Genomic DNA, 24,471 nt, shown 5'->3' on the forward strand with positions numbered 1-24,471 from the left:
GCCCGGTCCCTCCAGCCCCGCACCGCCTTCCTGTCCTGCAGTCTTCTTCTTGTCCTCTCCGCCTCCATCCTACTCCAACCTATCACCCTCACCTTGACCTCTTTCCACCTATCACATTTCCAACGCCCCTCCAAGTCCCTCCTCCCTACCTTTTATCTTCTCCTGCTGAACACTCTCTGCTCATTCCTGAAGAAGGGCCTGTGCCCAAAACGTCGAATCTCCTGTTCCCTGGATGCTGCCTGACCTGCTGTGCTGTTCCAGCAATAAAGTTTCAACTACAGGTTTTGGGAGGTCATGATGAAGCTGTACAGTATATTGGTTAGGTCACTTTTGGAATATTGCGTGCAATTCTGGTCTCCTTCCTATCGGAAAGATGTTGTGAAACTTAAAGGGTTCAGAAAAGATTTACAAGGACGTTGCCAGGGTTGGAGGATTTGACCTATACAGAAAGGTTGAATAGGCTACGGCTGTTTTCCCTGCAGCGTCGGAGGCTGAGGTGTGACCTTATAGAGGTTTACAAAATCATGAGGGGCATGGATAGTCTTTTCCCTGGGGTGGGGGAGTCCAGAACTAAAGGGCATAGGTTTAAGGTGAGAGAGGAAAGATATAAAAGAGACCCAAGAGTCAATTTTTTCATGATTAGAGTGGTGCTGGAAATGCACAGCAGTTCAGGCAGCATCCGAGGAGCAGGAAAATCGATGTTTCGGGCAAAAACCCTTCACCAGGAATAGCCTTTTCATGCAGGGGATAGTACATGTGTGGAATGAGCTGCCAGAGGAAGTGGTGGAGGCTAGTACAATTGCAACATTTAAAAGGTATCTGGATGGGTATATGAATAGGAAGGGTTTGGAGGGATATGTGCCAAATACTGGCAGGTGGGACGAGATTGGGTTGGGAAGTTTGGTCGGCATGGACAAGTTGGACCGAAGGGTCCGTTTCTGTGCTGTACATCTATATTACTCTAAGTCAGAGAGTGTGCTGCTAGAAAAAAGGAAACTGAAAGAGGATGGGGTGGGAAGAAGAGGGCTGAAAAAGAGAGCAGAATGCTGTGAAGGCCAAGTCATTGAGTTTATTTAAGACAGAGATAGTTAGGTTCTTGATTGGTAAGGGGATCAAGGGGTATGGAGAGAAGGCAGGTGAAGAGGGTTGAGAAAAATACCAGCCATGATCAAAAAGTGGAGCAAACTCGATGCGACGAATGGCCTAGTTCTACTCCTACATGTTACTGTTGTATGGTTAAGTTGGCAATAGACTATAATGTGGAAAAAGTTGTTTATTTTGGGAGGAACAACAAAACAGCAGGATACCACTTAAATGAAAGGGAACTGCAGAAAGCTGCAACACTAAGGTCTTGGGACGATACAGAAAGCTGGTACACAGGTGCAGTAGGTAACCAGAAAGGCTAATGAAAAGTTTGAGCCTTCATTCAAGGCTTAGAGCACAGAGTAGGGAAGTCCTATTGCAATTGTACAAGCTGTTGATGAGAACACATTTGGAGTATTCAGAGCAGTTTTAGTCCCCTTATTTAAGAAAATACATTGTTTCATTGGAGGTAGTTCAGAGACAGTTGACTAGGATGATCCCTGGTAGAGTGGGATTGTCTTATGAACATACAACTAAACAGGTTTGGACTCTACTCACCGCGTTTAGCAGAGTGAGGTGATCTCATTGAGATGTGTGGGATTCTAAAGGGGCTTGACAGGGTAAATGCTAAGAGGATGCTTCCCTTATGGGAGAAGCAATGACTAGAGGGCATCATCTCAAGACAAAGGGATGTCAATATAAGAAGGAATTTATTTTGAGAGTTGAGTGCATTTGGAACTCCTTACCACAGGGTTTGAGGAGTATATTTAAGGCAGAGATAGATTCTTAATGAATAGGGGAATCAAGGGTTTCAGGAAAAGGACAAGAAAGTGGATGCGAGGCATGCCGGATTACCATGATCCTATCAAGTCACAAAGCAGGCTACTCCTTTTCCTAGCTCTTATGGTTTTATCACTTGATTACTATTTTCGAATTCCTGAAAAGAGTAATACATATACTTGGTGGAAAGCAGACAATATTTGACTAACTTGGAATCCATTGTTTTATCCTTTCCCCACAGAAAAGCAAGGACAGGAATGCTGGAAAGTAATTCTTTTAGTTTTGAGCCGCCATACATTATAGAAATCAGAATTTTTTTTATTGAACTGTTCAACTTATTTTCTAAAATCATGTTAACCATTGATGATGTTTATGTTTTGAAATAATATTTTACTTGGCACAATAGGATAGATTAACAGGCATAAAGGCTCTCGAATGCAAACTGGCAGGTTTCAAGATTTGAATTTACATTTAGTTTTTGAAATGCACAAGTCATAAAAGTACAATGTTTGGGTATCTAGTCTGTCTCAGAATTCAAACCAAAATATGCTGTTTACTAACACAAGGGTGATTGCCTGTCTGGAATTTGCATGTTCTCCCAATGTCTGTGCAGCTTTCCGCCAGGTGCTCCAGTTTCCTCCCACAGTCCAAAGATATGCAGGTTAGGTGGATTAGCCATGGTAAACGTCTGGTTACAGGGATAGAATGGTGGTGGAGTGCTCTTTGGCGGGTTGGTGCAGATGCAATGGGTCAAATAACCTTTTTCTGCACTGTAGGGATTATATGAACCAAATTTCTCAATTCATTTCTAGACAACTGTCAATCAAGTTGCTAAAATATATTGATCTTGTTGAACATCATCTCCTCCCTGGGAAATGCATTGCAAGCATTCATCATCCTTAGTACAGTAAATTTCAATCATCTCAGTGTACTAGAACCTTTCGATGAAAGAGTTCCACATATCCATCCTTGTGAGGAAAGAGCATCCTGATTTCATTCAAATGCCATAGCTCTAATCTTACATCCCTTGCTTCAGGATTGCTCCAGAGCAAATGGCTCCACTGTATTTATTCTATCGAATTACTTTTACAACTTTAAATACATGGATCAATCATTTCTGTGCCTAAGTTTAAGGTAGGTCACTACCTTTGTGCAACCCATCCCCACCATGCTGCTATTCAATATGCAGCATTATTCTGGTGAAAGAGCACTTTTACACCTTGCAACTTGCGTGAAAATCACTTTCAAACTCTTCAAACATGCAACCAAAGATTTTAGAAAAATTCTAAAAACGTGTTCTATTTTGCATACTTTTAAAAAAAGACATTTGTAAATTCTGTTATGACTAACTTTAAAATCTCCATACACTTTCTTGTTCACCTTTTCTTTTACAGGAACAAAAGCCAGCTGTATCTTTTAAAAATATATACTGGCAAGAAGAAAAATCATCCCCTTACCGTGGATCAGTAATCACTGTCAACATTGCATTATATAGATCATGCTCTGTCATTGTTTTCCAGTTTAATGAGATGCCCATGCCTTTGGCATGCACACGGGTCATTGTATCATAGTGGTCACCAAAAAGAGGGATCCCAACTACAGGTACACCATGATACATTGCTTCAAAGATACCATTCAGACCACCATGGCTTAGAAATCCTCTGATGTTTGGATGACCTATTGTCACACAAATAAATCTATTAGTTGTCAGTATGATATAATTCAAAAGTAAATATTTTCAAAAACAATACAATATATCCAACTTAACATACATAACACTTGATGCAAACACCATAAAACTATTTAACGAAATGTATGTTTTCTTCAGGAAAAGAAACCCAAACAAAATAGAAAAAAGACTTGTCCAAGATCTGAACAAGCCATCTGTGACAGAAATGCTGCCGATTGATCAATACACATTGTTTATTCCAGGATGGCACTGTATAGGCTAATAATTCAATGCAATTTTATAAGCCTTCCCAAAGTCTCATTGTCCTTCGCACGCTTTCTGTCTCTCAAAACAAATCACTGGCCGAGTTATTCATCATTTGCCTATCACCTCTTCACCTGGCCTGACGTGAAACTTTGGTAAGGTTCCAGTGAAGTGCCTTGAATGGTTTACTATGTTAAAAGTTCTGTATAAATACAACATTTTGCTGGTATGGGGTGGGCAAAAAAAGTAGACTTTGAGATTTCATATTTAAATGGATTTGTTTCTCCAATTACGGAAGAAAAAAAAAATCAGAAATCTTCTGCAAATGCAATGCTTTACTTAGCTTCTAAATATCCTACTAAATTGCTGCATATTAATTTTATTAAAGAAATTGAATTCTTGACAATATCACAAAGTATGCTAGGCTAGGTAGAATTTAGATAGTTGAAGGAACCTATGGAAATCTGGCACACCACTGAAAATTCAGCCAGAAAATTCAGAAGAGAAAAAGGATCTAAGTCAACTTGAGAAATTGATGTCCTATGGATTCAGGGCACCTATGTTGTGATTGTTGCACCAAAGTGGGAGCGTGCAGAACCAGCTTGCCCTCCCACACCCCGCTTAGTAATGAGAAGATTAGTCTTTATTGACATTAGCTTCATTGATGCAGATCACAATTCCAAAAGGTGCTACAGAAAACAGTAAGAATCATTTATCTGACTTTAACAGCACTATCAATGTAAGAGCCCTTAGGTATGTGCTCATCGTTACCAAATAGTTTTGGTAAGCGCCTGTTCCATTCATCCACATGTATCAAAGGTTGGGGTGTAACTTTGAGAGGCAGAGGTTGGAAGGAAAAGAGGAATTCTGCTATCCTGTCAGCCTTGATGCAATTATTCCCTATATATTAACTTTGTATGTCCTGTAATCCAAAATAATTGATCACTGTCTCTTAATGCCAAGACTAACTATATGTAGGTCATACATTCTATGAAAATCTATGCCAACTTTCCCTACAGAATTACCTACAGAAAAATACCCACACTGCTGTAAATGTTGGCTGTGAATTTATTGTTAAAAGGAATTTCAGTGTGGAATGCTGAACTGAGAAATCACATTGCACATTACATCTTTTATCTCACATTACATACAATTCATTGTAACCTTGAGGCCAGAAATAACCAACAAGATTTCTGAAAAAAATTCACTTAACATAATTTGATGGAATTGTTCCAAGTAAGGGCTTAAAAATGAAACATACCACATGTTTTAAAAACGTTTACTGTATTGACGAGACTTTTAATGCCTTGTTTAAGGTTCTCAACAAAAAGCAGAGCTGTGACAATAATCACCAACCTGGAGGTGCAGGAAATTCTTTATAAGTCCATATGGTTTGGAATTTAGTTTTTAAAAACCTGACTGAAGAATTGTTTGCGTCCCCAAGGCAGGAAGGCATAGACAGTCAAGGTGGTAATGAATATTGTCTTGATTCACATACTGCCCATGCCCTTGAATATGGTGGCGGTTTTGGACTTGGAAGGTGTCACTGAAGCTACCTTGATTACTTGCTGCTACATGAACAGTCCATACTGTAGCCAGTGCATGCAAATGATGGAGCTGGTAAATGTTTAACTTGGTAGGTCAACTGCCAGACTTGTTTGAGGACTGCACCCAACTTCGAGTGTTGCAGTTGCAAAGGAAGAGAACATTCCATTCAGATCTCAAATTGTGTTATGTACATCATAGGCTTTAGGAAGTCAAGTGTGCCATGTGTTGTAGAATACCCATTAATGTAGTAGTAATGACATACATGGATACGATTGGTCCAGTTTCTGGTCAATGGTTGCCCTCAGATGTTGATGTGGAATTTGGCAATGGTATTGTTATCTGAGACTTTGCAAATTGAACTGAATGATGCAACTGTCAACAAACAAACCATTTGTAATAGAGAAAAGGATTTTAAAATCAAGCAAAGGTAATTGGGCTTAGATACATTTGGAATTTAATAGCCTGACCAATAAATCCAAAACACCTGGATATATGGACATGTTTGAAGATGTACCACACAATAGGCTTGTCAGTGCAATTGACATATATGGAATTAGAGGAAAGCGACATTGCAGATAGAAAATACTTGCTTTGCAACAGAAAGCAGAGAGCAATATTAAATCTTTTTTTCCAGAACTGAAGGAAATGGACAGTGAAGCTATCAAGGAGTCAACATTAGGATACTTGTCTTTGTGATGTCTATTAATATCTTGGTGTACTAGGCATAATTTGAACATTGTAAAAAGATGTGGTGCTGGAAAAGCACAGCAGGACAGGCAGCATCTGAGGAGAAGTGTTAACATTGCAGGCATAAGCCCTTCATTAGGAATTCCTGTGCTTTTCCAGCACTACACTTTTAGATTCTGGTCTCTAGCATCTGCAGTCTTCACTTTTTCCTCCTCATAATTTAAACATTTTGAGGTAACAAAAGTTTTTTTTCTTCCATTCTTGTACGGGATATCGGTTTCAATGGCAAGGCTTATATTTGTTTCCCTGAAAATGACTGCCCTCTGAAATGGCCTTGAGAGCTAATTAAGTATCAAACACTGTGCGCCTGGAGTCATGTACACCAAGTTGGGCCAGTTAAAGACAGCAGATTTCCCTTCCTAAAGACATGTATGAACAAGATGAGTTTTTACAACAATTAAAAATGACTACATAGGTGCAATTAGACTAGCTTTTACTTTTTTTTTAAATTATTGAATTCAAATTTCACCATCTGCCATGGTTGGATTTGAACCCATCTCCCCTTTAGAGTGGTTTACTATTCCAGAACATTACCACTACAGCAGTTAAATGGGCAGACATATGACAGATGCAATTTAACATAGAAACATGGAGTGGCGTATTTTGGTGATAAGATAAGGACAGACAATACAAACTAAATGACACAATTTTAAAGGGATTTCAGGAAGACAAACATTCACAGGTTTATCTGAACACCTTATTGAAAACCCACGGAATCCTTGACTTTTATAAATGAATGCATACAATAAAAAAGTAAGCAACTTTTTGATAAATCACTGTCAACACCAGTTGGTGCACTGCATCAAATTCTCAGCACCACAGTTTTGACTGTTAAGGTCTTGGAGAGTACACACATGGATTTTTACTGGATAGTACCAGGGTAATAGGACTTCAATTATGTGAAGAGATTAGAGAAGCTGACCTTGCTCTTAACAGAGAGAAAGTTACAATAAGATCAGATAAAGCTGTTGAAATTCATAAAGAGCTCCAACAGAATAAACTACCAGAAACCGTTTGTAATTTAAGGGCCAGTAACAGATTCAAGATTCATTGGGAAAGCTGTAATATGAAATAAAGAACGTATCTCATTAGAAAACTTGTACACACTGCCTGAAAGGATGCGAAAGCATTAGTAAATACTTTCCAAAAGAAATTGGATATATAAACAGTCTTTGCTGTAACAAATTTCTGTAACATCTTACATAAGCATCAGCTGTTCCAAAGCTCCTCAAAGCCAAAGAAGTGATTTAGAAGTGAAATAGTTAAAAAGTGTAGAAAGAGGCCTTTATCCCAATAAGGGCAATACCAGCATTTATGTCCTACATGAATGTCTCCCAAACACCCAGCCTTTTCCTGATTCACTCACCAAGTAAATCATTTTGGGGCATCCATTCCACAAGCTTTGTATTATTTCCCAAATTGACAGGCTTCTTTCCAGAATACCTAGAAAAACAAATGATATGAATTTGTCATACTGCATACAAAGGAAAATTCTTGTACTTGCAGTGAAAAGAAAACTTCAAAGAATTTCACATTTGTATCTTAGTGAACTCAGAGTCTTTCCATTTGTTGATATGCAAATACACAAAAATGAGCTTATCAGTAATAATACCATACATTCAATCTTTCTCTCCACAATTTAGTGTGCAAAAACTTAACTATTTAAACAAGTATCTGCACCTATCAGCATGCACTGCACCTTGTAGAAAATCTGTGCCAGCTTCTCTTTAGATGAGACACAAGGTTCTTCAACAGTCAACAGGCATACTCATTCTGGACCCTACATCCAAATAAGTATCATGGAACTCAGATTTACAGCATCTGCTGTTCTTTCGGTTTTTTATCAGCAAGGCACGAGATTCATATCATCAGACTTGGTGTCAGCCTCACTTTTTCACAACTTGATAGTTTCCTGCATTTACAATGCCGTTGAAGACCAGCATAGATCTGCACACTTGTGGCAAGTCATTTTGCACAGACACAGCCAGACATTGTATGCATTTATATGGTACTTTTACCACTGACTTAGAGCTAGGATCTGGTCTGTCTGAGCCTGCTTTTTAGCACACAAGGTGTTCAGTCCAAGTTAGAGGCAGGCAAACTCTGTCTTGTCAATAAAAACCTTGTGTACTAAAACACTATTGGCAGAAGCCTAATCACAACTGGAACACAACAGTACAGTTTGCTCGTATGCAATTAGCAAACTCGCATACTTCAGAGCTTTTTATTGAGCCATTATGCCAACCTCCTTGGGAAGCCTCCATACTATCCTGTGTGAGGGCATGTCATTCAACTAGATTATCAAGGCTCAGGCATCTCTTCAACATCGCTATGTGATCAAACTTTTCCCAACAGATTATGTTTGACAGAGCTAAAATGTCAGATGCCATGCCTGCCTTCTTTCCTCCCTTCCTTCCTTTTGGCCTTGCTTTTACTGGGAAGGAACAGGAAGAGGAGATAGTAGGGACAAAAACTTCAAGCCCAGCTACAACATAATCTCCAGAGGTGCCATGCAATCTTCAGAGGGAAGCAGCAGGACATATTTACCAAGGAAAGAAAGAGCAATGGTGAATATAGGCTTCACTGCTGTTATTCTCAAACTTTGGAACAACACTGTTACAGAAGATTAAAAACCTGGAACTCTCTCCCAAATGGTACTGTGGGTCTATCTATAGCACATGGACAGCAGCAGGTCAAGGAAGCAGCTCATCACCACATTTTCAAGAACAACTAGGGACAGGCAATAAATACCAGTCAGCCAGCACTGCCCATATTCCATGAATGAATAAAAAAACATTCTGGAACATCTCAGATTTCATTCCAAAGTACTCTCTGTATAGGGTTGACTGTTGGGAGTCAAGGGGTATCCCCTCAAAGCCTGGCCCAATGGCACCTCCACGAAGCATTTAGGCTGATTCAGAACTACTGGAGGAGAAAATGAGGACTACAGATGCTGGAGATCAGAGTCAAGAGTGTGGCACTGGAAAAGCACTGCAGGTCAGGTAGCATCCAAGGAGGAAAATTGGTGAGTCAGGCAAAAACCCTTCATTAGGAATAGATTTCATTCAGAACTAATGTACAACCTTGTTCATACTTCCACCAGGAATATAGTGAAACAGACCATAAGACTGAAGGCAAGGTTAAAATGTTTGAATCATGTCAGCAGGGCTTTATACTTTGGTCCAGACAGAGTTTCTTGCATCTACTACTGGAGCTGATAAACCAGGGATATCCTGAATGTAGACAATATAAGACAGTGAAAACATTCTATGGGAAATACAATGAGGTTGAAGATCAGGTGAATAATGAGGGCTATCAACAACAGAATGGCAGAGCAATGTTTCAGAGATTGGGGCGTATGCAGAGACTACTTTATTGCCATCCACTTCAAGCATGACTAAGCTGGGTTCAGCTTCAAGCTTCATTTGATAATGCAACCCAGTCGCTCATCTGGCAGTCGCCCCTTAACAGCATAAATTATGTCTAACTTGTTTGTTTTCTGTTCCTTACTTTTTGTCTTGTTGATTTAATGTTATACTATGTCAGTGTGCCAATAATACCTTCTATTGAACCAACGATGCATAATTGTTCTACATAGGACTAAAACTACATAGCTCTGAAATCACCTATCAAGGTATGGCATGATTTTTGCAGTCCATTCCCTCAAGAGCTATCACGAAAAAGCTCATTTGACCCTTCTTTTATTTGCATCACTCCAACACTTCACTGTGTGGAGACTAACATGGTCGTGATTTTCTTGAACATCCTCTATGACAGCCTTTAATTGACAGTGCTTTGTGTAGCTTTTACCTCTATATCACCATGCTCAGAGGAACAGTGAACATATGAGCTGCCAACTCCACCATCTCTTAGCCTTGAATGCCACTATGCTCCCTTATAAACCTCATGTATGGGACATCATCTCCTAAAGAGGCATATAATCAATACTGATCTGTATTCTCACAAACCATATGAGTGAGAGAAGTGTCAAAGCATGTATGGATGTCAGGCCCTGGCATTTTCCCTCCATAAATATGTAACACCTTGGCTGCAGTCTTCAAAGTCACGATTCACGAATCTCTGACAGATGAGGGAAAAAAACTTTGGGTGCTTATGTCAGATGAGAATATTTGACATTTGTAATTTCTTACATCCTGAGAATGTCTGAAGATACTGGATACATGGATCTGACTTAAATCAGGTTCTATAGTGAAAATATTATAGCACTGTAGTTTATGCAAGCGAAAATAAATTGATAAAAAGTAATAACTTAAGATTTAGACCCATGCCACTAGTGTTTTCAGTATGCTTTCTTTTTCTCTCCTTCCCTGCAGATCCAACTGCTGTTTCCTTACTATGGGTGCTTGACGGCCAATTCATTGAAGAGCAGGTCCAAGCAGATGTCTGACTGAAGAGTCTGTTGGAATTGCATTTCCAAGGTGTCTGTCACCCTTTGTTTAGATACACAGTCAGCATATGCCAGAGCAATCATAGAAGTGAGAATGTTGAAAGACACCTCCACCTTATTGTGAAGAATACAGAGTGCCTTTGACACACCTGTTCAATGTTCCAGGAGTGTCTCTGCAGGCTGAACATGTCACTTATAGCCAGAAACAATCACATATCTTCTGCATGAGCTTAGCAGCCTTCCGAATGCCACAGATCACAGATGTTTCTTGTCAATCAGCTGCAAAGTATCAATGATGTGTTCACTAGATAGCACTGATGTGCAAGTCTCTACTACTGGAGGGTGCAGGTGAACACATTCCTGGTTTATTCTGTGAATGCTCAGACTTCTTTAGAGGATGAACTGTTAGAGTTACACTCATCCAAGCAAGTGGACACAATTCCAGCACACTTTTGACTTGCGTTTTGCACATGTTGGAAAGGTATTGCATGTTTGATTCAGAGTCACATACCACAATTGTGATATATGAGCTGCCTTTGTAGCCACAGCACTTGTGTTCTTCTTTTAGTTAAGACTCTGGCCAATGCAGCCCTCAGGATGGTGGGGAATTCAATGATTGTAATGTTATTAAATATCACAGGGACACAGCTAGATTCCCTATCGCTTGCTGGAAATGGTTATCATCTGGCACTGGTGTTGCAGGACTATGACTTACTAATGTCATCAGCCCAAACTTGAATGTTTCCCAGGTCTTGTTGCAGCCTGAAACAGATGGTTTCAGTTTCCTGATGAGTTGCAAATGATACACATTTACACTAATATGCAAATTAGTTTAGCATAGAGGAAAGATTACTGACAAAGCAACTGAAGATATTACGCAAATTACATTTGCCTGAAGAACCTCTTCAGGTATTCCCTGCAGCTGAGATTATTGGCTTTCAACCACCACATCAATTGTGGATACTAGGTTTGATTTCAGCCAATAGGTATCTAGCCCTCATTTGAATGGATTTCAATTTTATTAGAGCTTTTTATTGCTAATTTAGTCAATGCTGCTATGACATGACAGTTACCCTTCGGAATGGAGTTCTTTTATTAATGTTTGGATGAAGACAGCAATAAAGTTTGGAATATATCTGGCTGAACCAAAACTGAGCAAACAAATTACTGATAACCATGCCACTTGATGGTCAAGTCTACAATACCATTCATAGTTTTGCTGATGATTCAGATGGACTGCTAGCTGTATTCAATCCATTCTGCGTTGTTTTAAATGTTTGTGGGACATTTTCCTCTTATTAACAGAAGTGCTTCTTAGCTGTACGTCTGTTGTAGGAAAAGTTTTGGTAAGGATTAAAAAAGATAGGATTTATAATTATCTAGCAAGCAACAATTTAATTGCAGATAGTCAACATGATTTCATCAAGGGCAGGTGAACAACATGTCAAATGCCCTACCCTCACTGAGTTTTTTGAGAAGGTGACCAAGCATGTCAGTGAGGGTAGGGCATTTGACACGTTGTACATGGACTTCAGTAAAGCTTTTGATAAGGTTCCACATGGTAGGCTGTTGGAGAAAATGCAGAGGCATGGGATTGAGGGTGATTTAGCAGTTTGGATTAGAAACTGGCTTTCTGTAGGAAGGCAGTGAATGGTGGTTGATGGAAAATATTCAGCCTGAAGGCCTGGTGTGGCACAAGGATCTGTTTGAGGATCATTGCTGTTTGTCATTTTTATACATGATCAAGATGCAGGCATAGGTAGATAGGTTAGTAAGTTTGCAGATGACACTAAGTTGGTGGAGTAGCCGACAATGTGGAAAAACATTGCAGGTTGCAGGGGGACTTGGATAAACTGCAGAATTGGGCTGAGGTGTGGCAAATGGAGTTCAATGCAGATAAATGTGAGGTGATTCACTTTGGGAAGAATAACAGGAAGGCAGAATACTGGGTCAATGGAAAGATTCTTGGTAGTGTGGATGTGCAGAGGGATCTTGGAGTCCATGTACATAGATCCCTGAGAGTTGCCACCCAGGTTGATAGCGCTGTTAAGGTAGCATACAGTGCGTTAGGTTTTATTGGTAGAGGGATTGAGTTCCAGAGCTGTATTGTCATGCTGCAACTATACAAAACACTAGTGCAGCCTCACTTGGAGTACTGTGTACTGTTCTGGTCACCCCATTACAGGAAGGATGTGGAAGCATTGGAAAAGGTGCAGAGGAGATTTACCAGGATGTTGCCTGGTCTGGAGAGAAGATCTTATGAAGAAAGGCTGAGACACTTTGGTCTGTTGATTGGATTAGATTACTTACAGCGTGGAAACAGTCCTTCGGCTCAACAAGTCCACATCGACCCGCTGAAGCACACCCACCCAGACCCATTTCCCTCTGACTAATACACCTAACACTATGGGCAATTTAACATGGCCAATTCACCTGACCTATACATATTTGGACTGTGGGAGGAAACCAGAGCACCCAGAGGAAACCCACACAGACACGGGGAAAATGTGCAAACTCCACACAGACAGTCACCCAGGGCTGGAATTGAACCTGGGACCCTGGTGCTGTGAGGCTGCAGTGCTACCAACTGAGCCACCAAGCTGCTCATACCATGCCGTTTTCATTGGAAAGGCAGCAGCTAAGAGGGGAGCTGATAGAGACATACAAGATGAACAGAGGATTAGATAGGGTACACAGTGGAAGTCTTTTTCCTAGGATGATGATGTCAGCTTGTACGAGGGGGCATAGCTACAAATTGAGGGGCAATAAATTAGAGGTGATGTCAGAGGCAGGTTCTTTACTCAGAGTGTTAAGGGCATGGAATACCCTGCCTGCCAATGTAGTTAACTCAGCCACATAAGGGAGATTTAAACAATCTTTGGATAAGCAAATGGATGATGATGGGATAGTGTAGGGGAATGAGCTTAGATTAGTTCATAGTTCAGCGCAAGGGCTGTAGGGCCTGTTCTGCGCTGTATTCTACGTTCTATTAGCCGGAAACACTACTTATGCTCCCAAGCTAGCCATCTTTACTCATCTTAAATAAAATGTAGTTGGAGTCCAGAGATGTGTTAGTTATGGACAGCCACTTCCTGATATGAAAAGTGAATCAAATTGATTGAAAACTAGCATGTGCAACATTGGGAAGAAGCAGAGCTGGAGACACCACTCGGCAACTACTTCAGCCTCATACTTTGGGACCCAACATTCTCATTGAGAATAGGAATGTTGTTGGAATCAACTCCCCTTATTTAATTGTTGATCATCAAGCATGTTACCTTGTGTTCCAAGTTCTCCAGGGTATACATTTAGTGCTAACTTCTGGCATGTGGCACTATACTCCTCATTGGGTTGGACTCCTAGAGAACAGGTCATGACGGAGTGAGGGATATACTGGATTGAGAGATTACAGATGGAGGAATAAATCACTCTGCTGATGACCCATAGTGCCTTATGGATGCTGACTTTTGAGCTGCTGTGTTTTGAACTTAATGCATTTAGCCTAGTGCTCCCAGCACACAATATAAATGGAGGGTGTTCTTAGTGTGAAAAAAGGAACTTTGCCTCAACAAGGATTGTGGAATGGTCAGCCTTAGCAATAGCATTAGTTAATTCATCTGGTGGTGATAGAACCAGTTTCGCCTTTAATTATGGCAGTATATCACCACCAATACTTTACAACAGTAAATTCAATGTAAAGTTTTCAATAAAGGTAAAATGTAAAGCCGTTATAGTGCCAGCAATCATAGAGCAGCTCTCTCGGACATAATTGCTTGTGGGTTTAACCTATGGGTCACCACATCTCAGGTGAGGGGGATAGTTGAGAAGATGGAATGCTCATGACAAGTTCCATTTGGATAGGAATTGTACCCACACTGTTGGAAGCTCTTGTGAACCAGGTGTCCAGCCAACTTAGTTGTACCACCCACTTTTGCAATAAAGATAGGATATTTAAATCAATTATCTAACCATATTTTTAAAATCTTATAACAAACTAAGTAGTTTAGTCAACAAGTTTCGAGTTAAACATATTGGTTTAATCTTGATAAAATATGCAAGGAGAAGTAGAATATTTTCTCCATGCAGAGACAGTTTAACTGCATGTACTCAGGTGACTCACAAAGAAAATGTCAGGTCCAGTGACAGAAATACTCCATGTCCACCAGAAGATGGTGATATTGCATTGCCAGCTTATGAAACGGTTTTACTATATCTGCTATTGACTTCCTTTGTCCTCAACATGAAGCCTCAGGCTTTACTGAGCATCACTTTATAAAACTGATGAATTACCTTCTGCACCCTCTCTCGAAATGGACCAAGATAAAATTGGTCACAAGTAAAATTAATTTATATTTTTCACAATATATAATTGTTTCACAACTCTGCTTAAAATCATGCTACCAACAATTCAATAGTTCTTTCCTTCTGTTGTCATACCAAACTCAAGTGAAGGGGTTTCACAGACCAAGCCAGACAGGAGCCAGCTATGGATCAGCAAATTTGGAGTCAGCCCAATTTCATTCAGATCCCCTATTTACCACCACTTTTACTTTTCTGCTTCACTTCTCCCAGCTTCTTTGCTTCAACTTTTAATATATATTACCTGCAGTTATGTGAAGAAACTGATGAAGTCATACAGCTATGTATTAGCATTGAGAGCTTACCTACGGCAGTGATTCAAGACAACTGCTCACCAGGAATAACTAGGGATGGGCAATAAATGCTAGTCCAGTCAGTGATGCCCACATCCCGCTGTGAGCATTTTTTTAAAAATGTCTAAAGTGGATGTTTTCTCCTTTTCCACCTCAACTGACTACAAAATTGCATGTGTTCTTTTATAAATAAAATGTTTTCTAATCCCAAGGGCTGTAACTGTCAGGAACAAATAATATAGGAACATACAACTGGAACAGGCCAATCCGCCCACTGAGGTAGCTCCATCATTCAACACAATCATGATTAATTGAATACTTCAATATCCTTTGCTTACCCATCACCATAATCCTGAATGCCACTGGTAATCAGTTACTCTTGTAGGTTTCTAAAGACTGAAAACATTCATTATCCTACACTACTGGATACACAACCAAACCCACTCTCATACTCATGCAAACACAGAAGGTACATTACAAAATTGAGATTACAAAAGATAGAATGAATTTAGGTCTTAAAAAGGTGAGGAATTCTATGGATATATTTGCTTTTCCCCAGGGTGTAGACGTGAATACAATGCAAGCCTGCAATATATTTGGTTCAATGAAGAAAGTATTTGAGATGCTTAAAAGGCAGGTTTTTTTTGCAGCAGATTTCTCACCATTCCAATCAAGATGCAATCAAATAAACACAAAGAATTGCAGATGCTGGAAATCTAGAATAGTAACAGAATGCTGAAAGTATCAATAGAAACAAAAACAGAGTTGATATCAAGTCCAGTGACCTTTCATCAGAATTGAAATTAATTATGAAAGAGTGGTATTTCTGGAGCAAAGAGGGAGACAGAAAGAAAAAGAAAAAGAATCAGAAGAATTTATCAATTTTACTCAAATTTCCATCCTGCTCTCATCTCCATCTCTGAATCGTCCCCTCTTTGGTTTCCATTCCTAGGAATGAGGTGACCATTGATATCTATTATAAACCCACCAATTCTCACAATTAACTTAACTATATATCCTCACACTCTGCTTCCTGCAAGAACTCCATCCCATTCTCCTAGTTTCTGTTTCATCTGTTCTGAAAATGTGACCTTCTACTGCGGGGGGGGGAGGGGGGGGGGGGGCTGCTCAGGAATGCTCACCTTTCTCCTTAACTGAGGATTCCCTGCCACTGTAGTTGATAAGGCCCTCTGCCATGCCTGACCCATTTCCCGCATTTCTACACTCACCCCTTCCCTCTCACAACAATAGAGTGCCCTGGTCCTCACTTTCCACCCACCAGCCTCACCATCACAAGACAGCATTTCTGCCACCTCCAGCAGGAAACCATTACCAGCCATTCCCTGTGTCCCACCAGTCTTCCACTCCCCATGACACCTTTCCATGAAATCGCAAAAGTTGAAACACTTGCCCTTCATTTCCTCCCTCATCACTATTCAAGGCCTTCCAGGTGAAACAGCAATTTACCTGCACTTCTTTCAATCTTGTCTACTATATTTGCTGCTCACAATTGTAAAAAAGAGGTAAAGGACTTTTATTACTGATAAGAAAATCAGCACTTCAAATGAGACCTTCTCTATAGGGCTAAGAAGTAAAAAAAAGATTATATTACAACCTCCCAACAGCCAGAGAGAGATTGGAGTGCAGATATAGAGGCAAACCACAGGAAAAGAGAGTGAAATAGGGTTAAAGTTGTAGGGATTGTCGCTTTGCTAACATTAATTCGAATCATCTTAGTGTGAAAAGATTAGACAGGGTGGAATTTTTGAAATGCATCCAGGAGAACGTTTTGTGCCTATAAATGGTCTTTCTAGAGAAAGAGTCATGCTAGATTAATTCTATAAAATGATGCTGGTCAAGTTGTTCACGTGTCAGCGGGTGAGCATTTTGGGAATAGTGACCATAACTCCAAGTTTTAAATTCATTATAGAAAAGGATAAGGACAATGCATAAATAAAAGGCGGCCAATATTAATACCTTTAGAGAAAAAACAGCTACTTGCAGCTCAGTCTACATTTGGAAATTGAAGTCTTTTAAAAGTAGGATATTGAGAATTCTGGGCCAGCATGTTCCTCGAAGGGTGAAGGGCAAGGGCAGCAGTACAAGGAACCCTGGATACCAAGGAATAGCAAGAGCTTGGTAAAGAAAAAGGAGGAGGCATGTGCTAGGTGCAGCATATTAAAAACAGGAAATGCCTTTTAAAATGTGTGTAGGGGAGCTGTTTAAAAAAATTAGGACAGTAAAGAGGAGCCACAAAACATCTTTGGCAGATTGAATTAAGAAAAACCCCCAAGATATTTTAAGTATATTGCGAGCAAGAGGATTATTAGGGGAACAGTGGGACCTATTAGAGGCCAAAGGGGCAATCTGTGCATGAAGCCAGAGGTCATAAATGAATATTTCTCATCTTTATTCACAAAGGAGAAAGACATTTTAGCCAGGGAATTAATTTGCGATGATGAGGTTCTAGACCACGTTAAGCTAGTAAGATGGTATTGGATGTTTTAGTAGGGCATAAAGGTGCATAAATTGACAGGGCCTGATGAGACGTAACCCAGGCTGCGAGGGGAGACAGGAGAGGAAATTGTTGGGGCCCCAGTGGAGATACTCAATACTTTGCTAGCCACAGGTGATGTGCCAGCGAACTGGAAGATTGATAATATGGTTCCTTTGTTCAAGAAGGGCAGCAGGGGGAGGCCAGGTACGAACAGTCTAATATCAGTGATAGAATTTTTTTCAATAATTTCCCAAAGGGTCAGGATTAAAGAACAACGAACAGCACAGGAAGCAGTCCTCTGGCCCACCAAGCCTGCGCCAACACACGACATCTTTCTAAACTAAAAACATTTTGCCTCTACACAGTCTGTATCCCTCTATTCCCTCTGTTAAGATGCATCTTTAACATTGCTACTGTATCTGCTTCTGCCACCTCCTCAACCAGCACATTCCAGGTACTTAGCGCCTTCTGTGTAAAACAATTTACCTCCCATCTCTTTTAAACTTTCCCCCTTTTGCCTTAAAACTGTGTCTCCTTGGAACTGATATTTCTACCCTGGGAAAAAAAGACCATTACTCTACCTATGCCTCTCCACTACTACTTTCTTCCATCAGGTCACCCCTCAGCCTCCAATTCAAGTGAAAAGAAATCAAGTTTGTCCAATCTCTATTTATAGGTAATACCCTCCAAGCCACGCAACATCCTGGTAAACCTTTTCTGTTCCGTCGCCAAAGCCTCCACATCACTGGTAGTGTGGCCATATTCCAAATGTGACCTAAACAAAGTTCTATACAGCCGCATTAGGACTTCCAATTTTTATACTCTCTATGCCACAACAGGTGAAGACAAGCGTACTATATGCCTTCTTGACTACTTTATCCACTGGTGTTACCACTTTCTGGGAACTGTGGTCTTGAATGCCTAGACCCCTCTGCATTTAATGATTCTCAAAGTTCTGCCATTTACTGTATACTTCCCTCCCACATTATACCTTCCAAAATGCACCATCTCGCATTTAGCCAGATTAAATTTCATCTGCCATTTTTCCACCCAAGTCTCCAGCCTATCTGTATCCTACTGTGTCATCTGGCAATCCTCCTCAGTATCCACAGCTCTCCTAAAATACCCTTTCACCACTTCTCTCTCCTGTCTTCTATGACCAAGCCAGTTTTGTATCTATCTTAGCAGCTCACCACGGATTTCATGTGACTTCACCTTCTGCATCAGCCTGCTATGAGGGACCTTGTCAAAGGCCTTGGTAAAGTCCACACAGACAACATTCACAGAGTTATAGAGATATACAGCACAAAAACAGACCCTTCAGTCCAACTCTTCCATGCCAACTAGATGGATTCCAATCACAAACAACCCACCACTATCACCCTTTGCCTCCCATTTGCAAGCTAATTTTGGGTTGTTTGCTAACTTGCCTTGGATCCCATGGGCTCTTATCTTTTGGACCAGCCTCCAAGTGGGATTGTGTCAAAGATCTCATTGAGGTCACACAAACCACATCGACTGCATACCCTAAAATCGATGTATTTAGTCAGCCTTTCAAAAAACTCAAATTAATCACACAGATTCTCCTTCTCTAATAAATCTGTGCTGACTATCTCTGAGCAATCCTTGCCTTCCCAAGTTTTGAATAATTTGACAATATTAGGCAGGAACTGGGGAATGTAGATTAAGGGCAGCTGTTTGAGGATAAATCCACAGTACTTACACAACTGGCTCAGTTGAGTTTATGGTTAATGGTAACCTCCAAGATGTTGATAATGGGGACTCAATGATGTTAATGTCACTGAATTTTAAAGGAGACAATCACTGACTATATGATGGAATTTGGAGGGGTGGAAAATCAGTTAAGTTTTGCAACTTTTTTTACACCAACTATCTGAATAAACTTTGCATACATAGCCCAAGTCTTCAACACTGGAAGGAATGCTAAGAGATGTGCAGAATTCAGGGTGGAGATTATAATTCCCTGGGCAATTATAGCATCTGTGTGAGTCCTTCCAAATTCCTTTTACAACAGACCCAAGTCTAAATTTAACCTCTATCTTTCAAGATTCAATCCACACTCTCAACATACATGATTCTGAAGCAACTTGACACAGTAGACAGAATTGTTTGCCCTGGTCCAGGAAAAACATGGAGGAAGTCAGGAGAAGGGACTGTTTGTTAGTATTTGTAAAAAGAAGAAATTTCTTTATTGAAAGGATTGTGACAGCTCCATTGTTGTCAAAACTCAAGGCTGAGATCGACTAATTTCTGCTGCATCAGAGATTCAGTTATTTGGAGAATAGGCTAACAAAAGTTTTTTAAAAGTTGGGCTAAAATCAGGTATGACTGCACTAATGGTGGCCAGGACTCAATTGGTTGTATTTGTCTACTCTTGCTCACATTTCTTACATGCTTAAATTTTTGTTATGAATTGTAAAGGGGAGAAACAAAGGATAATTTCTCCCTTTTCCACTACTAAATTAACCAATGCATTTTACAGAGGGAAAATTTTAATGCCTTGACTACTGGGCGACAAAACAAGCATTTCTGCAAATTTAAAATAGAAGAATAAACATTTATGTTTCAGAACACCCGAAATGCAATTGTAACAATCACCATGCACACCAGCTACAGACTCAAACAGATGAATTTCTGAGGTTAGCACTTAGGTCATTTCAAGAGTTAAAAGAAACAGGTCGCTTTATAAACAGTTTGCAAGATGACAGTTGAAACATTGCAGGGCTTAAGGATTTTCTCTCTTGGTTGAGAGAGAGTACAATGGAGTTTAGAGACTGAAGACTTCCTGAATATTTTTCATTTTAAATGTGTGGTCAAGCCTCTGTGACCAATAATCTTGCAGGTGAAATTAAATAGCCTCACTTCATCCAAGAGGACTATTCTTTTTAAGGCAGAGTTCTTTCATTTTTCTGGGCAAAACCTCTTCCTCAGTGGTCATACCAGACTAATGTGTAAATCTGTACTTATGAAGGCAACATTTTCCTATTACAAGCCATTGTATTGATGTTTTATTCTCCAACCAAACAGGTTGATGACTGAACAATTCATCACACAATGTAGGTACTTAACAAGTCATCAACAGTTGAGGCAAGAGCATCTAAAATGTCTTCATTTGTAGCCCCATTTTCATGGGGGTCAGCAAATATATAATAATGTTGAATTCAAGGTTCTTTTCTCAAAAGCTATTCAAATTTAAATAATGGCAATGTGTTCAGACCACAAAAATAAAACTAAAGCATTGAAAAAAAGCACCTGAATTCAAAAGTTCATTTTGTCACAGTAAACCTTCCATATTCCATGTTACCTTTTCAAAGTAAAATACCCATCTTTTCCAGAGGCTTATGGGCATGTAATACAACCATTACATGATATGCCTACGACAGACCTTAATCAAGGATTGATAATAGGTCTGGAGAACTGAATGAACAGAAAAGATATACTGTCACATAAAAAGAATGGAACCATCTGGAAGAAACAAGTGATCGATAACTGTGCCTTCTAACATCAATTTTGCCACTCTCAGGCATTTCTCTTGTACAACTTTAATAAACCTTGGAACCTACACACTGACCTATATAACTTATAAGGATTAACCTGGATTGGATCTGACTAAATTAGCAAATTATATTATATAAACAGTCTACACATGATTAATTTCCCATATGAATAAATTGTGTAACATTTCATAATAAGTAGAGGGCATACTTAAAATAAAGTTAACAGCAAAATGTACAAATAGTACCAAAGCATTTTCAATGTTATATTTAATAAGATAGCATAGTATGTGCTACAATGAAACTAGAAATAGCTGAAAATGTGTTGCTGGAACAGCGCAGCAGGTCAGGCAGCATCCAAGGAACAGGAGAATCGACGTTTCGGGCATCAGCCCTTCTTCAGGAATGTGTTCTAGCAACACATTTTCAGCTCTGATCTCCAGCATCTGCAGTCCTCACTTTCTCCTGAAACTAGAAATACCAAAGTAAACCAAAGTAAAGTTGCTAAAATGCATTTAGAAACTGTAATAATAAAATTATTGAATCAGATATCATCTCCAGTCATTTTAAGTCTTAAACATACAAGAAAAGGGCATACACTCTGACTCATCAGGTTTACATAGAATTATTAAGCAACCAATTAACTTTATGGCAGCTTAAATTCCAATCTTGAAATTGAAGTAACCTGGAATATCCGTTACACAACAAATAAAATATAAATAAGGCAAGTGAATATCAATGAAACCCACAGTATGGTGATTGGTATTGACTGTACATAGAAACAAAAAGATCCCACTTTTCACTAGCACTTTATCTATACCTGAACACACAGTTTTAATGTTCAGTGTAAAGAGAACTTTCTCCTAAAAACTATGGAAAGATGGACAGTGTAGTTGTACTTTTCAGAACAATGAAGTTTCCAGCACCACAGTTAATTTTCAAGTAAATTTACAAAAGGAGAGTCAGGTTCACTGTTGATCTCACTATTCAACGTTGACCATGAAGAGACAGGTAACTGGAGTACAAATCTAGATCCATACAAAATGTTCAATCGCCAAGAACACTTATTTCCACCTCTACAAACTTTGACAAAACTTTTATGCTTTGTCATCAACAATTATTTCAACAGGCATTTTGTACTTCAATTACACAAACTTAAAACATCTGAAATTTAATAATCTGAAATTAAATGAATCTTAATAAACCTGTCTTACAACTGCCCCATATTGAATCTTCCTTTTCCACAACCTTCATCCTTAGATATTTGCTTTGGCTTTCTATTCATAACCTATTCTGTCAAAACCATTGCCCTGCATGCCTCCCTACATCTGTAATGTTGTCTAGTCTTGCTCAATGCCCCTAGTATTATTTGCCTGCATTCTTCTTTTTACTGGACCAATGTTGGCAAAGCTTTCAGTCCCTTAATAGAACATTCCAATCTCTCGCCATTCTCTTTCAACTTATGGGTCTCCAATTCCATGAGGCATCCATTTATCATATTTATAAAATCCAAACTGATTAACTATGTTGAAAGTGGCATATAAATACAAGCTGCTACCATTTTTTTTTCTTTAAACCATTAAATGTTTTATCTTCAAATAATTTTATTAACATTCTCATTGTAAAGACAGTAATTAAGAGATTTTCTTGGAGCAATTCTCATGCATCTGGAACTCTCAGAAATCTGACTTTTAGAGACTTTCTCCGTAGAGTTCCGATCCGAATTTACTAGTTGTCTAGGAAATGTTAGGAGACTAAAAACCTCCTACAATTTTTTGGATAATTGTCCAAGTAAATCCCCGAACACACCACTAACTTCTCCTGACAAGCTTCTCAAGAATGATGGCCCCAACATCCCCACATCTCTCCAAACCTCCATAAACGTCACCACTCCCCTCCACTGCCCAATGTAACAACAATCCACCTGCTTGGCCTGATGAAATGTGCTCCCCAGACCACACAACTACCTGGCCTCGCCAGGGTCAAGAACCCTAACTCCTGGCACCGCCAAACCAGAGACCAGCCAACACCTCCAGACAATACATGTCCACCCCAACACTGCACAACCCCACACCACATTCCAGGTCTGACACCTCTGGATGTCTTGACCCTTGCCCCCCACTTGCACACTATCCTAAACAGAGGTATCGAATTACACGGCCTTCTATCCACCCAACCCAACTAGCAACATAACCTCATTCAAACGGCACTTTCTTTCCTTTAACCAGCTATCACCCTATCCTCTCACTTACCATTTTGCATTGACTGTCAAAGTGACTTTGGGAACTTATAACAATTAAACCCAGGAACCTGGGTTTGATTCCAGCCTTGGGTAACTGTCCATGTGGATTTTTGCATGTTGTCCCTGAGTCTGCATAAGTTTCTGCCAGATACTCTTGTTTTCTCCCATAGTCCAAAGACGTGCTGGTGAGGTGGATTAGCCTTGCTAAATTGCCACGTAGTGACTAGGAATGAGCAGGCTGGGTGAATTAGCCATGGTAAATTTGCAGTTATGGGAATAGGTTGGGGGCTGGATCTGGATGGTATGCTCTTCAGAGGGTCAGTGCAGACTCATGGGCCAAATGGCCTGTTTCCGTGTTGTAGGGATTCTACAATTCTATGATTGAACTTCTGAAATACTGGAGGCAAATATAATTTTAAAAACGTATTTCTTAGCACGGAACAACTTTGCTAACTAAATGAATTTCTCCTTAATTTCTTCCAATAGCATTCAGGGTAGGCCACATTTAGAATTCTGGACAGAACATTGATTAACAGATAAATGAATAATCCTAAAGAGAACTACAAGCATTAAAATCTGTTCTGATGGCAATCAAAAAATCTAGGCCATGTTTCAGTCACTATCTTCGCCCTATGAAAAGCAAACATTTATAACAGGAATTACATTCAATGATACAAACCTAAAAGTTGGTAATTTTTGCAAGTCTGTTAAAAGTTGGATTCAGATATTCTTGAGAATCCTAGAAGTTATTGAACAATAGTTCACTTGTAACTTTGCAAAACGTGAAAATAGGTTTTATATAAAAATGACTGCATTTTCTGGCAGTCATTTAAAATGAGGACCATCATTTGCAGGGTCAATTCATTCCTGAAGAAGGGCTTATGCCCGAAATGTCGATTCTCCTGTTGCCTGGATGCTGCCTGACCTGCTGCGCTTTTCCAGCAACACATTTTCAGCTCTGATCTCCAGCATCTGCAGACCTCACTTTCTCCTCATTTCTACTCTAGCCAGTCAATCAAAATCCCCAAGCAACACATTTAGCAGTGCAAACAGAATTAAATTGCTT

General features: G+C 39.7%; 1 protein-coding gene across 2 annotated transcripts in view; it reads right to left on the reverse strand.

The window, feature by feature from the left end:
• The window catches only part of ugt8 (UDP glycosyltransferase 8), an 85,791-nt gene that overhangs the window by 3,745 nt on the left and 57,575 nt on the right, over window positions 1-24,471 (reverse strand). For both annotated transcript variants that reach the window (XM_043696937.1, XM_043696927.1), the window contains exons 4-5: window positions 7,458-7,534; window positions 3,321-3,540 (exon numbers count right to left, since the gene is read on the reverse strand). In XM_043696937.1, coding sequence (XP_043552872.1) covers window positions 3,321-3,540; window positions 7,458-7,534 — 297 coding nt within the window. The remainder of the gene's footprint in view (window positions 1-3,320; window positions 3,541-7,457; window positions 7,535-24,471) is intronic.

The sequence above is a fragment of the Chiloscyllium plagiosum genome, chromosome 1, assembly GCF_004010195.1.
Source record: "Chiloscyllium plagiosum isolate BGI_BamShark_2017 chromosome 1, ASM401019v2, whole genome shotgun sequence".
Lineage (NCBI taxonomy): Eukaryota > Metazoa > Chordata > Chondrichthyes > Orectolobiformes > Hemiscylliidae > Chiloscyllium > Chiloscyllium plagiosum.